This window comes from Asparagus officinalis, chromosome 8 (genome assembly GCF_001876935.1).
Source record: "Asparagus officinalis chromosome 8, Aspof.V1, whole genome shotgun sequence".
NCBI lineage: Eukaryota > Viridiplantae > Streptophyta > Magnoliopsida > Asparagales > Asparagaceae > Asparagus > Asparagus officinalis.
In genome coordinates, this window is record NC_033801.1 from 120,401,952 (window position 1) to 120,418,543 (window position 16,592).

General features: G+C 35.2%; 1 protein-coding gene and 1 long non-coding RNA gene across 6 annotated transcripts; one reads left to right on the forward strand and one right to left on the reverse strand.

The window, feature by feature from the left end:
• On the forward strand, window positions 175-3,508 carry LOC109819812 (B3 domain-containing protein Os04g0386900-like). Its single transcript, XM_020385729.1, has 4 exons — window positions 175-263; window positions 459-558; window positions 669-835; window positions 3,235-3,508. The coding sequence occupies exons 1-4, from the start codon at window positions 261-263 to the stop codon at window positions 3,502-3,504; spliced, it is 540 nt and encodes a 179-aa protein (XP_020241318.1). The 5' UTR covers window positions 175-260; the 3' UTR covers window positions 3,505-3,508.
• On the reverse strand, window positions 438-6,686 carry LOC109819813. Of its 5 annotated transcripts, none has more exons than XR_002241637.1 (6): window positions 6,413-6,685; window positions 6,259-6,305; window positions 5,404-5,771; window positions 3,207-5,280; window positions 732-931; window positions 438-572 (listed from the first exon to the last, which is right to left on the reverse strand). It is a non-coding gene; the product is annotated as an uncharacterized LOC109819813 (long non-coding RNA). The 5 variants fall into 5 exon arrangements; XR_002241638.1 differs by having other exon boundaries at window positions 3,207-5,317; XR_002241640.1 differs by having other exon boundaries at window positions 3,207-3,456; window positions 5,074-5,771; window positions 6,413-6,681.

The following is a 16,592-nucleotide window of genomic DNA, read 5'->3' on the forward strand; positions in this document are numbered from 1 at the left end:
AAGTAGTTCATTTGATATGATGTTTAGTAGACAATACTTAGTTTGTTTACTGAGTAAAGAACATTAATTACCATTACCAAGGAGCTGAACAAAGCCAAAGGTGCACTTCTTTCAAGATAATGGACATTGTACACGTTCCTGATCAGTTCAAGTAACAAGCTCACGGGCCTCACTAAAAACATTGGAAGCCTTGCTGCCGTTGTCTTGATCAAATGCACTGCTTCTGAGCTTCCCTTCCGTTTGCTTCCTCAAAAATCTCCATGGTGAGTAACTTACAGCGTTTTGCATTTTCTGATTCGTCATCAACTTTCTTTTATGATTATTTCTTCCTTTTGCTTCTCTGCTTCACAAAGATTTGGAGATAAATTTGTTTTCCCACTCCATAAACCTCATAATATCAGTATTTCATAATTAATTACGGCACGTCTCATATATGCCTCGTTAAACAAAATTTACAGAAAAACCCTTCAAGATGCGGTTCTAGCACCCCGGCTCTCTGTCAAGTTCCTCTGCAAGATCAAAACTTCTTCACCCAAAGTTCGTGCGACTTTTCTGCTGGTACACAATTTTTCCTGTAATCCATTAAAGATTATTCAGTAATAAGATTATTCAATAATATCATCTTTATTTCATACTGTTGAATATTGTCTTCTGTGTTAATCATGCAGATGCTAAAAATGAAAGGAGCAGGAATTCATCTAAAACCCCTGAATCAAAGATGAGAAGAGCACCTCTTCGCACATCCTGCAAGCGAGATAGAATAGCCCCACTTTCAGGAAATCCATACTTCACGTCAATCGTAGTGAAGACCCAAGTCACTGATCCTTTCTCGTTGGTACAGTATCTCTATGCTTCCGTAATTATGAACTGTGAGCATGTTATTGGTTTATTAACCATCATATCAAGGATGCAAGCACTGAGTCACACAAGCCTGATGAAAGTGAACCAGTCAAACGCCAAGTCTTAATTAGTGTTGTTCATAGGAAAATCTATGCTCAATAAGAAAAATAAATCTTTGCACGTTCTCAATATCACTTGATTTTCTAGTGGCTAAACTTGATCTAGTATTATTTGGTTGTTCATTGTAAACTTGTGTATTTATGACACAAATTGGAAAGTTGTCACCCACTTCATCATTTTCACGTTCACATTTTTCTTTGTTTGGTTTGGATCCATTAGAATCATATAGTGCTTGTTTGGTTTGCGTAGGAGCTGTTTGGTTGCACGGTTAGACGAGGAAAAAGGTGGCAAGTGGGGTATGAGTTTAGCTTTACGAAGTTTTCGTTGTTTGTCTGCGACTGTAAATTGCTGATTGTCAAGGGGTATGCTGATATATTAAGGAAAAGTAATTCACCAAAGAGAGCTCGTTTGGCCAAAAAGTTAAAGACTTCTTGTCAGAACAATTGATTAAAATTTTAAATTTTTACCTAACATGTCATTAGGATTACCTACTCTCTCATTAGCTCTTTTGATCCTCCGTTCTTTGCTTGATGCATGTTTGCAATACTGAAGTCAGACCCAAAAAATTTTGTTTGACCATTCTATGAAAATCTTAAAGGGTGGCCATGAACTGATTCAAATTCTTGATACGCCCATCAACAATGCTTCCTCTCCTACTCAAGTTGGATCATTCACGGGATGGATGCTTATAACAAGGCGAAAAGTATCAATGTCAAAGTTAAAACTGACAAATCATCATGTACAAACAAACATCGGATTGCATGAAATGAGGATCCAACGGCAATGACTAGTTTTCTTGATAAAGTGGATGAAATTGCATCCGCAAATAAAGATGCCAAATTGCCCATCAACATTATAGTGTGAAATTGACTGAGAGTGTATCCTCTTCGTCAATTCCCGCAAAATGTATTACATCATGCAATCGTGCATCTATATGACAATGAGAAGCAAGCTAGGATATTCATAGTGAAGCTATTGACGTCTAAAGTGGCTTGGATGAATAACCATGTCTTGAAGTATGGCTTGGAGGGTAATAGAGATTGGAGATGACATTGACGAGACTTCAAACTAGGATGAGTTCTTATGGATCAAAAATAGTGCCTTTTCTTAAAATGATAGAGTGATTATGAATTTTAATGTAGGTTTTGATTTTCTTGCTTTTGTTGTAGACAAATGACCTGTCTTTGTTTGGTTGTATTTTGTAGTATTTTGTGAAATTTGGGTCAGTAAAGTAAGAAAAATAAATACTACAAGACATGGTTACTCATCCATGATTGTGGCTTCACTATGAATAGCCTAGCTCGCTTCTCATTGTCATATAGATGTTCGAGTGTGCGATCTAATTCATGTTGCAGGAATTGATAAAGATGGTACACATTCTCCGCTAGTTTTACACTATAATTTAATTGGCATCTTTGATTGCAGATGCAATATCACCCACTTTATCAAGAAAACTAGTCATCATCTCCTGATCCTCATTTCGTGCAACTCAACATTTGTTTGCACGTGATGCTTTGTCAATCCTAACTTTGACATGGGTATTTTTCTCTTTGTTATAAGAATCCATCTTTGAGGACGATCTGACTTGAATAGGAGAGGTAGCATTTCGCAGGGTGTATCAAGATTTTCAATTGGTTGATTGGCTACTCTTTTATGATTTTCATAGTATTATCGAGCAATTTTTTTGGGATCCAACTTCAATATCGCAAGTTGCAGCAAGCAAAAAACAGAGGACCAAAAGAGAAACGATAAGAGACGAGATAACCCTAACAACGTGTTATGTGACAAATTAAATTTTTAATATGTTATTCTAACAAGAAGTTAGCTTTATGGCCAAATTGGCTCTTTTCTAGATGAATTACCTTCTCCTTGACACATTAGCATACTCCTTGACACATTAGCATACCCCTTGACACATCAACAATTTATCAAATATTTGAGATTTTGCAAACAAATGCTGAAAACTTCATAAAGATAAACCCAGATCCCACTTTTTAACCACTTTTCACTCTTTTCCTAGTCAAAATGTGCAACCAAACGGGCCCTTAGCATTAACGTTCAGTTAGCACCTAGTTGTGAACCCATCATCAGAAAACAATCCATGTTCACAACAAACTTACAACTAAACAAAGTACACAACTTATCGCACTGCTTAACCCAAAACCATGCATCACAACACCATCTAGAAGATACAGACATACTTCCAACCAACTAAAGAAGTAAAACTTAATAAGTATTTGACAAACCTTTTTTCCTCTTTATTTTGATGTATAGGTGATTCCCCGGTGTTTCCGTCGATTTCTACCCAATTCTTCTGTTGATGTGGTCTTATACTGCAGAGGCAAGAGGTGGAAGGCGAAATACTCAGGACAACTAACCTTGAAGAGAATAAACACTGGATGGAGAGATTTTGCACTTGACAATAAACTGAAGGTTGGGGATGGTTGTGTCTATGAATTGATGGATTGCAATAAATTGGAGTTCAGAGTGCAGATCCTGCAAGGAGAAGTCCCAACTATGTCTACTCAAGATTTAGTTGGTTGAAGCTCTAATAACCCTGTTTCAGTCGACTAGCATTGGCCCTTTTTCTCATATAAAAGATGCTTTTATATGTGTTATGCATGTCTGATGATATACTGTGGTTATTGATGAACTATACTGTGATGATGCTTTTATATGTGTTATGCATGTCTGATGATATACTGTGGTTATTGATGAACTATACTGTGATGATATTATGTGTAATCAATAATCTCAGGTTGAGTTCATGAGATTAAGCTCTTGGTGGTTTAACCATTAGATGTGCACATTGAGACTACTTCTGATTTACACTAAGCCAGGTTGAGGAATAGTTTACTGATCTGGACCATTTGCCTTCCAACTAACAGAAAGATGTTTGGTTTGATATGAATAGAAATGGCATAGATGATATAAGAGGGTCCTCTATTAGGTTTGAGATTGATGTTGAGATAAGATGATTCATTTAGTAATTTTTTGAGTGTAACCATGCGAGGGCTGACTATTGCAGCATTGCGGGCCTTCTGACTGCGAGCTTGCATGTTACACCTCTTATAATTGAGACAGTGATGGAAATCTAGCTTAAGACTTGGACATGAAATTTCGCATACAGCCAGTTCAGGTTGTGAGTGAATCGGGTATTTTGTAATTAGTCCCCCAAAGCTTCTAAGTGTTTTGAAATTAGTCCCCAAATTAGTTAAAGACTCGGGGGGCTAATTTCAAAATAGTAACAAGATTTGAGGACTAATTTCAAATTTCAATCATTTGGGGGACTCATATCAAATAACCGGAAAAAATGACTGGGGTCTTGCATCTTACTATCTTACTATTCGCCAAAACCAAACTTCAGCTAGAAATGAGAACTACGATAACCTATCTCCAACATGAGGAGCTGTGTAGCCCAGACTCCTGCATGTCAGCAAGTCTATACGAGTAATTCCACAGCACACTCTACAAGCACAACTGTCAGCAAATTATTTAGTGCAGCAAAGTGTTTGAACTGCTAACAACAAACAGCCTAATTGGGGAAATTTTTTTCCTATGAGAGCCCTGCAAAGAAAATCTTACAGGGAAGTCGAAAATTGCAACAAATGGCTTAGTTAGAAAATCAAGACAAAGGCATGTGTGCCAATAAAAATTTTGAAGTTGAACTGTTACTAAGCACCAGTTTTAAGGATTGTGTTTGGCTACGCATATCTATATGATTTTCTACAGATACTATATGAATTCTTTTCCTAATAAATGAAAGCTCGTAAATACACATTTCTGCGACAAACAGAGAGTAAGCTCCGTCTGTAGTGGATACATCCTCCAGAGACTTAAGCTTTCCCAATAACATATTAGTTGATAATTTACTGGCTTCCACGGCCATGGTGACCATAAATAAATTCTAACACCTGTTTTAATAGGAAAAAAACCATCAGACATTTTCAACAACCGTGACCGTAATCAATCTTCAATCAAGCAAACAAGCTTTTTTTTTTAACATGAAAATAAGGTTCGGATCAATACCATAATTTGTCCATCAAAACCTTTGTTGAAACTAAATGCAGTAACCTTAGCGAAGAAAATGATGCACGTATTTGAATTAACAACCTTCTTATGACAGAGACAGACTGCAAACTCTTTCTGGAACTTTTGCTTTTGCTGGCATCTCCTTACCTGCAACACACCCACAAAGAGATTGCTTCTCGTTCAGGTCGCATAACGGTTGCTAGCAATTCATCAAATCCTGTCTCTCAACATTGACTCGAAGATTTCATCTCAGAAACTCTTCAATGAGAAGCAAGAGGCTAAAGGTGTCTGCGTGATGAACACTTGAAATTATTTGGTGGAATATCTACGCAGGTCAAAGTAAGTCATAATACATGAAGAAACAATATATATTCTCAATAATGAGTTATAATACATGAAGAAACAACATACTCGTAGCGAATCATCCTTGGACGAGGCAATTGAGTTTTACTAAATTGCTCAAAGCATAACATATTTTCCAGTAATGAAGCATGCAACCAATTGTTACCAGTGTAACTAGTTCCAGTAATCAGTTCAGAACATTCTCTGAGGTTTGGTTTTCTAAAATATAGGAGCTTCAACAGCAATAACATCTCCATATAAATCTTGTTTCTAGCTGCTTAATTCTCAGTACGTTATGCCCTCGATATGGGTCTCCATCAAGTCCTTTTTATCTTTCCTGCAAACAAATTCTTTCTAAGCATACAGATATTTGCAAGATTGCTGCTACCAAACTTTCTCATGGTGTCTACCTTTGAACCCTGAATCTGATAGATTACCTGCGCTACAATGTGGTGATAGTCAATAAGTCTTGTATACAATCATCAAAGGTTAAGGGCGTCAAAAAAAATCGCTGGAGAATAAATTATCTATACAAAATTTAGGACGCATATATTTTATATAAGGTTTATTATTTGCACTTAAATACCCTATAGTCTCCCCTATTTTGCCCTCGATTGTTTTTTGCAGCACTCATATACCATAAAGTTTTCAAAATTTGCACTTTAATGACGTGAGCATTCCCCTCAAAATTTCTCATGCCACACTCGCATCCTAATTTTAGAACATTAGAACTCCTGATATTTGTTAAATTTATTGTTAAACCTATCGAAATTCAATTTTGAGATAGAACTAGTGTAGGCTTAAAATACCCAAAATAGAATTACTTCAGACATTGCGAGTAATAAAACGCCCTAATTTTCATAAATCAAGAGATTTATCCATATATCAAAGCAGTTTAGTAACAAAACTCAAATCGAGGCTCACCTTGAATCCGGCGACCACGAGCTAATCCTCCACTTCCTTCTTGGGACCTATCGAAAACACCCAAAAAAAATAAAATAATAATAATAATAACAATATAACTACAAAATCACAACAAAAAAGTCCCAAAATTTCCGATCTGGGGTTTTGGTCTAACCGGGGAACTCGTAGGAACGGTGATCCTTGCCCCAGCCGACGGCGCGTGTGGGCTGGAGGTACTGGTCAACGAGGAATCTTTAAGCAATCCGAACAAGGTGAATGTCTTCTTTCTCCCTTATTCACCCAAATCCAGACATATTCAAAACAAATTTTGTTAGTACTCGGCTTCTTTTGAGAATATCTTGGTTATATTTCGATTGGTATAGCTGCTATATTTTGTGCTTGTATACTGGGGGTGGGGGGTGTTACTGATTAGGATGTAATATGATACTTTGTTTTGATCTATATACTTTGTAGGAGATGAAGTTATTCACCCTAGTTCCCCTTAGTTCACCTCTTAATAGTATAAAATTTGTTGCCCCCAAATTGTAGTGTAACCAATGGGAAGGGAACTCACTTCTCTTTCCTTCTCTTCTCTCACCTAGTTTCCATTAACTTCTCTTAACCCCATTGAAATCCAAACACGCCCTTAGAGTTGGGGGGCATAGATTGTATTTTCTGCAACCAAAGTAAATGATAGCAGGCTGGAGCTCTACATGTTGGAGCTTCATCTTTTCCCTTTTTAAAAAACAAAAAAAAAAGATCTTATTGTAATATACTAAAGAAATGAAAACAAGAGACAAGAGATAAGAGAAGAAGAAAATTTGTAATTTTTATTCCACTTAATCTATTTCCATACATGGTACAATTTATAGATACATGATGGAAGATAAAAGGACATTGGGCTAATGAAAAGACACCAAGTTAATAGTCTACATACAAAGTAATGTCCACATATATTTTGTCTTTTAGATTTCAACACTCCCCCTTGGATATTACTTCGAGATGTCAATGCCTCGTTAAAAACCTCGCTAGAAAAACCCAGTGGGAGAAAAACTAGTCGAGGAAAAGAATACACGACATAAGTAGATTCTTATGTTGCATTAGTTGCCTCATTAAAAACCTTTGGCTAAGAAAACCATGTGGGACAAAACTTAGCAAAAGGAAAAAAAAAGTACAACTATAGTCCTTCAAGACGCAATCTTCAGGATTGCATTGAAAATTCTCTCCCCCTGATCGATGATGGCAATCTTCTAAGTCTATACTAAGAAAAACCCAGTGGGACAAAACTTAGCAAAAAGGGGGGAAATATGATGATAGACCTTCAGGTCCTAATCTTCAGGATTGTTTTCTAAGAATTTGCTCCCCCTGAAGATGATAGTCTTTCAAGTCTGCGCATACCAATATTGTGAACATATTTCTCATAAGTTGATGTAGGTAGAGATTTAGTGAACAAATCTGCAAGATTGTCACTTGAGCGAACTTTTTCGATTGTGATTTCGCCATTCTTTTGGACCTCATGTGGATAAAAAAATTTTGGCGTAATATGTTTTGTCATGGTTCCTTTTACATATCCACTGCTCATTTGTGCAACACAAGCTGCATTGTCCTCATAAAGGACAGTGGGGGTAATATCGTCTTTCGCTAGACCACACGAGCAACGAATGTGTCGTATAAACGATCTTAACCATACACATTCTCGTGAAGCCTCATATAAAGCGATAATCTCTGAGTGGTTAGAAGAAGTAGTCACCATGGTCTGCTTAACAGACCTCTAAGAAACAATAGTACTACCACAGAGAAAGACATAACCAGTCTAGGATCTGGCGTTATGGGGATCAGACATGTAGCCAGCGTCCGAATAGCCCACCAATGTCATATCTTGATTTCTTTTATAGAATAGTCCAAGATCTTTTGTACCTTGAAGATAGCGAAGGATATGTTTAACGCCATTCTAATACCTCCTTGTAGGAGAATCATTATACATTGCTAGTAAGTTCACCGGAAATGCAATATCAGGCCTGGTGCAATTTGCAAGATAGAGGAGTGCTCCAATGACGCTCAGATAGGGAACTTCTGGCCCTAACATTTCTTCATTATCTTCTTTGGGTCTAAATAGGTATTTATCCACTTTGAGGGACCGGACGACCATTGGGGTGCTAAGTGGATGAGATTTATCCATATAAAATCTTTCCAAAATCTTTTTTACGTAGGTCAACTGGTGTAGAAAAATTCCTTTTGGGAAATGCTCGATCGGTGTAATTTTACTGGAGCTTTTGCCTTCAGGATGATCCTCAGGAGATTTTGGGAGTGAATGACTTTCTTTATTATATTTAGTTTGCCGCGGATTCTTATCTTTCGCACTGATTGGTCTCCCACGCTTCTGGCATCGTAGAGCATCATTTGATATACTCAGTCCCTGTGGGATTTCCACTCTTTGTGGTGCATTTAGAATATGGGACTTGGTCACTCCTTTGTGATCAGTGAATGCGTCTGGCAGCTTATTTGTCAAATTTTACAAATTAATTATCTTCTGAACTTCAAGTTCGGTCTGACTAGTAAGTGGATCTAAATATTGAAGATCTTTTTCATACCATGATATTTCCCGGAAATTCATTTAATTTTTGGTGTTTATCTCCCCCTAATATCAGGAAATGATCTTCATCGAATATGCAATCAGCGTACCAAGCAGTAAATTGATCCCATGTCATGGGCTCTAGGTATTTTATAATTGACGAAGTTTCATAACCGATGTATATACCTAACTTTCGCTGAGGGCACATAGAGGTACGCTTGGGTGGTGATATTGGAACATAAACTGCACATCCGAAAACACACAGATGGGAAATGTTTGGTTCTTTACCACACACTAGTTATAAGACGAAATAATCATGATATGCAGTTGGTCGGATTTGGATTAACACAGCAGCATGTAAAATGATATGTCCCTAACAAGAAATAGGTAGTTTTGAATTTTGTAATAATGGCCTAGCAATTAATTTGATCCTCTTAATTAACGATTGTGCTAAACCATTTTGAGTGTAGACATAAGGAACCGGATGCTCTACTTTAATACCTAATGCCATACAAAAATCAACAAATGATTTGGATGTGAACTCGGCAGCATTATCCATACGAATAGATTTAATTGGAAAATCAGGAAATTGAGCTCATAATTCAATGATCTTTGCTATTAATTTAGCAAAGGTATTATTACGGGTGGATAGCAAGTTGACATGAGTCCACCGAGTAGAGGCATCGATCAAGACCATAAAGTATCTAAATAGTCCTGATGCAGGATGAATGGGTCCACAGATATCTCCTTGAATTCTTTGAAGGAAAATGGGAGATTCAACATTCACTTTAGTACGAGAAGGGCGTACTATAAGTTTTCCCTTAGCATAAGACTCACAAATATAGTCTAACGATGAGGGGACATTGATGCTTGGCATATTATGCCCAATTGAATTTAATATTATCCGATGCATCATATTTTGCCCAAGATGACCCAATCGCTCGTGCCATAATTTAAATGAATTTGGGTCTTTAAATTTTAAACTCATCGCAACATGGTTAGGATTAGGTTGGATATATGTGTAGTACAACCCTGAGGAGAAAGATGGAAGCTTCTCTATAACCTGCTTCCGACATCTAATTGACCGAGTCATGAGAAGATGTTCAACACCATTCTCATTTTCGGTTTCAATATGAAAACCATTAGACCGGATATCTTTAAAACTAAGCAGGATATGTTTGGATTCTGGATATAATAATGCATCATTGATAATTAATTTCGTACCCATAGGAAGTATTAGTGAAGCTCTGCCGGAGTCTACTATCAACACATTATCGTTAGCAATGGTGGTTACACTTCCTTGTTTTTTAGTCAAAGTTTGGAAAAAAATTCTATCTTTCAGGATAGTATGTGTGGTAGCATTATCTACCAAGCACAATATAGTCTCCTTCTCCATGGGTTATATGTGAGAGTGTAGGCATATAAAATCGCTTATAGGTCCCTTAGCACAGCTCGGCACAAACCGACGAACCAACGAGGCGACGAGATCGACGAATCGCACGCAAGTAACGAAATACGTCCATTCGCGTGTGGGATCAAGCCAAGTGTTCGAAGAGTCAACGAATCATCCAACCAAGGGGAAACTCGGACGAATCACGATCGAATCAAGATCAATTTCGGACTCGAACTCAGAAGCGGATTTACTGCCAAATCAGGAATCCAATTTACTGCCAAATCAGATCATCAAATCAGAGTCTCAGGTCAACCGAAACACGGACAAACGAGACAACGGAAAACGACTCGAAAAAGTCGGAAAACACCGCCCGCGGGGGCTCGGCCAAAGCCGAGCCACCTCAAGGTGGCTCGGCCAAGGCCGAGCCACCTTAGTCTGATCATTAGCTACATAACCTCGTTACCCGATTGGTTTTGGATTCTTCTGATTATTATATTCTAGTGGTGGATTTCATTTAGATTATTACTATTGTTATTATTATTGTTCTTGCATTGGTCGTACGACCGTTCTTTTCTCCCTTTTGGGATCTTGCCGTGTGCCTTGCACCCTGACGTACACCTGTTTCCTCTGGTGTACGTCAGATTTAGATGATGGACAGCTTCAGTTCGGAGTCGTACAGGAGCCAGATGATTCCCGCAGGAGTGCTCTATAGACCGAGCAGAAGAAGCCGAAGCTTAGTTATTGGTCCTCTATTTACTTATGTAGTACCTTATCCTTTAGTCTTTCGACGGGCTTAGTTAATTTGCAGTACTATCTTCTTATTTTGTCAGACTATGTATTTTCTTATTCTAGTTGAACTGTTTTGTAATAAGGGCATGTTTGACCCAAACTTTGTGTCTCGGATGTTATTTCAGTTGTGATATGTATATTTTCTGTCTGTGTTGTTTATTATATTCTCGCTACTGTGATCGGGGACCTGTGCCTTCGTTTGTATTTCTTGACGCTTAGCGTATTAGATTGAGAAGACGGGGTCTAGCACTTATCTCTTCTCAGTTTAATACGTCGCGGGCTTGTTCACGTTTCGATTCCCAGGTATTTTGGGAAGCGGGGCGTGACTCGAACAAATCGTGAGCTCTTGTTTTGCGGTCGCTCGCTTTTGTGGGTTCTTTGCCTGCGCCGGGGTTTATCCGTGGACCACCGCGAGATCTAGATCCGGTCGGATCTACGCAGTACGACGGGTATTAATTCACCAAGGAAATAATAGCTGGGGGGATTGGTTCACCAAGGAAACAATCGCCCAAATCTCAGGATCAAAGACCAAGCTTTGATCCGGAGTACGCCTACGTAGATCTAAGATCCGGTCCTCTCGAACTCTTACCTTATTTGGCGTTGACGATCGCCGAGCACCAGATCTGGATGAACAAGTCCTCGAAGTCCCAAAGCTTGGATCTTTTTTAGATCTGAGTCTTCAATCCAGCAGGGCTTCGCCTCCAAAAAATCCAACCTTTGAACAAATGAATCACCTTTGGATGACTCGTTGACTCTTCGAACCCTTGGCTTGATTCCGCACGCGAGTGGATTTATTCCGTTGTTTGCGTGCGGTTCATTAGCTTCGTAGCCTCGTTAATCCGCTTTGTCGCGTATCGCTTGGCTTCGGCGTTGTGGACTAACAATCGTGTTTGCATACGTCGCCCGATGGTCGGTTCGTCGAATCGGCGTTGTCGAGCTGTGTTAAGGGACCTATAGGCAGTTTTATACGCCGACAGACGAGTCGGCTGAATGGGGACTTTGACTATCCCAAGTGTTGAGTCGGGCGAATTAAATGTGATGTAGGATATTTGTCTATTTAGGGTTTACCATCTATTTTCAGTATCTAAACATAGTCTAAGTTAATATTGGTAAATAAAAATAATAATTATTGATTAAAAAATATCTGGTTAAGGAATAAAAATTTTAAAAATATTATAGCTTAAAAACTATCGTCACTGTATAAATTAAAGTAACTGCATATAATTTTACTAATAAGTTAGAGTAGCAAAAATATATTAGAAACATTAATTAATAGATGTTTAAATCCATAAAAATGATAAAAGACTATAATATGATAGCCTAGCATTAATTGATTATAAATTACAAATATTAATCTCTAATATTAATAATATTTATAGGGTAAAAGAATATAAGGAATTAAGTATGGAGAAACTATCAGAATGTTCAAAGATACCTTAAAAAGAGTCAAGATATTTCCATTGCAAATGGAAAAGTAACGAAACTAATTAAATCTGAAATTCAGAAAACGTCCATGAATCACTCGAACTAGCATTAATATAAGGTATATCTATTAAAGAAGCACCGACTGAGTAACATTAAAAATAATTAAATAACTTTATCCCAATCAAAGAAGAATTCTCCATGGAAAATATTAAAAAAATTAATAAATATTCATAAATTTCATATTTTTTTTCTTCAAATACTAAAGAAATTAAATATTAATATTATAATCTAAGGCAAATTGGTAATGAAATATACATGTATTTAGTTTTGATCTTTGTGGAAAATGACAGGGATAGAGCAAATGTAATATTATTGCCATAACAGAAACTCTTATTGAATGCACATCAGAAAAATTCATTGTAGAGAAACAAGAGGTAGCTTGTAACCTTATTTAAGTAATAAATTAGGAACACAAAGAATTTTATATATAATTAACTCCAGTCTTATGTCACAATCGACGTAGATGATAAAAACACTAATCTAGAATTACCCAGGAAAACAATAAATGTGAAGAATGATTGATCTTAGCGTAATAAAAAATAAAATAGAAGGAATAAAAGACAATATTTTCTGAATATTTTATATAATAGTTTATTTATTTTGAGTGAAATCAGGAATATTTAGAAGGGAATTTCATGAACTTTTTTTTAATACTTTTATATGCTTATGTGGACGTTTTTATCATACAAAAGTATACTAGAGTTAGCATTCTTTAGTTTTTAATTTATTATGAAGTCTATCAATGATTAGAGATAAACTTTATATTCCCTTTTGTACCGTTTTAGCATACTTTCAATCAATCATTTTGTCTTATTAGTTTTAACTATTCACCTTCCTTGTATAACACTGTTTTAATATTTTTTTACTTTTGCAACATTGTACTTTCTCAAATAAAACTTGGTTTCATGTCAGTCAAAATAATATAAAAATTTAAATTAGCTTCAAATTATATTTATTTTCTGTGAATTCAAATATCAACATGAAATTTAAATTGGGTGTAGCCCATTTTGAAACAAAGATCAAAGAAAACAAATGATCATAATATTAAAGTTTAGAGATAAAAGTGAGCACAAACTATTAAAGTGGATCTGACGAACAAATTTTAGTTAGAAAATAAGCCAAAATACTTAATCACGATATTTAACCACACGTATTGCACGTGTATAAAACCTAGTAGTTAGAAGTAAGTGGGTTTATAAGTAAACAGGGTTCAAACTTTGGTTTAAAGGCAAACCCCCCTTTATTTATACATAAACCACATTCAAAGTGGTTTTTGTTGCAATCAACTACATCCTAGTTAAAATTTTCACTAAAAATCTAAAATTGCCTTTAAAAAGTCACATTCAAGATACACACTAGTTTTTTTAGTGTTTAAATCTTGTTAGAATACAACTCATGTATATTGAACTTAAAAATTTTAAACTTTTTTCTTGTAGTGAAATTTTGACTAGGAGGTGATTGATAGCAATAAAAACCTACTGCAAAGATGGTTTTGGAATTAATTGAAATTGAAATGTGGTTTTTATATAATTAACTTATTTTTAAGATAATTTCTAAGGGTAAAAAGGCCCATTTTTTACATGTTAATTTTGTACATATTTATTATTGTATGAGGATCCATGTGTTGTGTATGAGGATCCATGTGTTTTGTAACTTGTGTTGATGTTGGTGGGTATAAATTAAAAATACATGAGTTACTATTTAAACGACCTATTGTACTTGAGTCTAATTTAGAAATGCAAAGAACCAGGCATCTAATATAATTAATAAATATTTGGGGTCCATCTAATATAACAAGGCCCTAAATATTTTTTGTCCTTCTAACCAAAATTGATAAAACAAAAAAGTTGGCACTAAGGAAATTAAAAAATTTATGCGAATTATATTCTTCAAATTCTCAAAGCCAAACAAGTCCGGATCAGGTTAAAACACTATTGTTCTTTCTCGGTGCCTAGGTTTGAGTTTACCTAAGACTAATCTTTACCATTGAGTCAGCTAAATTTGAAATATACTTATAAAACAATTTAGGGATTCCTATTTTTCAATATTAGTTTCTTTAATCCTTAATATTTGGAAATTGGTTCTTCATATCATTGAAATTGCTATAAGGTCCTCAGTCTAGATAAGTTGTTTCAAAACTAGTCCCTCAAGTCATTAAAATTGCTACAGAAACTATTAGGTTTATAAATTATTTCAAATTAATCCAAAGTATCAATTTCAGTAGTTTGAGATACCAATTTCAATAGATTTATAACAATGGTGAGACGTTATAATTATTTCATAGCTTGAGGGCTTAACTTCAAAAAATCTAAGATTTTAGGGACTTGATTTAGAAAAAACCATTGAATACAACAAGGACCAATATCTATACAATTATATTAAAATGGCTAAATTACCAGATTGATATACTATGTTGACTCTAAATATCAACTTGGTATATTTTTTTTCTCTGTTGACGATAAGATATATAAAGTGAGACAATGTGATAGTAAAACCTATTCTTTTTGCCGTAGCAAATTTTTGGCGAGATCGCCTTACGTGACTAGCCATGTGCATCTTATTAGACTTAAATGGCTTATGTAGTGAAGGTGAAGTGGGATTTTTAACTAACCATAATGGGAAAAAAACCCAAACATTCCCCCTTCTCTTTTTCCCTCTATTCTCTAATCATGTGAGAGACAGAACAATTTTTCCCAAATCTATATACTATTACTAAAAATTGTTACCCTTCAATTCGCCACTTGGCAAAAATGTCACTTGGCAAAAATGGTCCATATCATTTTAAACAACACTTGGCAAACATATCAATTGCTATCTTCTTGCAAATACCACTTGTCAAGTTTCTACAAAAGTTCTCCATACTAAATTTGAAATAAAAAATAAAAAATAAAAAGTTATCCTTGAGATTTGAACTAACTCTCCCTGCATTTTCAATTTTTCAAACAAGATGCTTCGTAAACTGTTTGAACGTTTCGTAAACTGTTTAAACTGTTTGTATTCTTTTGCTACATCATTTTTTGTATATTAAACAAATCCGTGCATCGCACGGGCCTGAAACTAGTTGCAAAGATTCTCTAACCCATTTTCAATTGGCCTAACGTAGTTTTAACCCTAGAAGGAAAAAGAATACCTAATTTGATCCCCCACCCTTCTAAGCACTAATTTGATTTAGAAAAACATCTTTACAGCTCAAATGAATGTACCTAGCTACTTGACACATTAGAAAGTATACCTGCAAGCTAGTATTTTTTTATAACCCAACTCAAACAAAAGACCATAGAAGCCATATTAGAACCTCCTAATCATTCGGGTCACAAGCTATGGGTGTCAATTTGATATTTAGTATCAATATACTAATGAGATAATCTAGACTATTAAAGAAAAAGTTTTTCAAATCCTCTTTGTCTTTATTCTCTAGCTCTCATTCTCTTTCATCATTTTTTGTCCTTATTCTCCCACTATCGTTCTCATTCTCTCTCTTTCACTAAAATCATTTCACACATATATCTCATAAAAAAACTGACAAAACATAAATTAATAAAATATTTGTTAACCTATAAAACTATAAATTAAACATGGTAATTATAATATATAAGCATGTCTTCTATTGGAAATTATTTTAAAAAATTAACTTCTAAGATTACATATAATATAAATTATAAATAATCCTCCTCCATGACTCTTCTTCACTCTATAAAGTATGAATTAATATTTTTCATGTAAATAAAATTTGCATCATCAAATTTTTTATTTAAAGATTTTTAGTAATTCCTACTCTTTTAAGTATGCAAGATACTCTAAAATTGTAACTTTAATGTATTATGCTAGAATACTATAAGAAAAATTTGTTATTTTTTATTTTAAATAGAGGGAACGTTATTTTTTAAATTGTTACAAAAAGTAATTAGGCACAAGCAGATTTCAACAATGTTATTAAATTTTTTTAAAGCCATACAAATAAAAACTACTAAATGTATATACATTAAATTCTAGCTAAAAAATGTTCGGTATCCTAGAAGAGAAATTGAAGATATAGAAACATATAAGTAAATGAGAAAATATTTTTGTTTCTCATCAAATAAATTATTAGAAAACAAAATACATCTGTATTCCGTT

Coding starts and splice junctions, on each gene's coding strand:
- LOC109819812 (XM_020385729.1), top strand. Junction 559..668: donor TTCGTGCGACTTTTCTGCTG/GTACACAATTTT, acceptor TTAATCATGCAG/ATGCTAAAAATGAAAGGAGC. Junction 836..3,234: donor TCACTGATCCTTTCTCGTTG/GTACAGTATCTC, acceptor TTTGATGTATAG/GTGATTCCCCGGTGTTTCCG.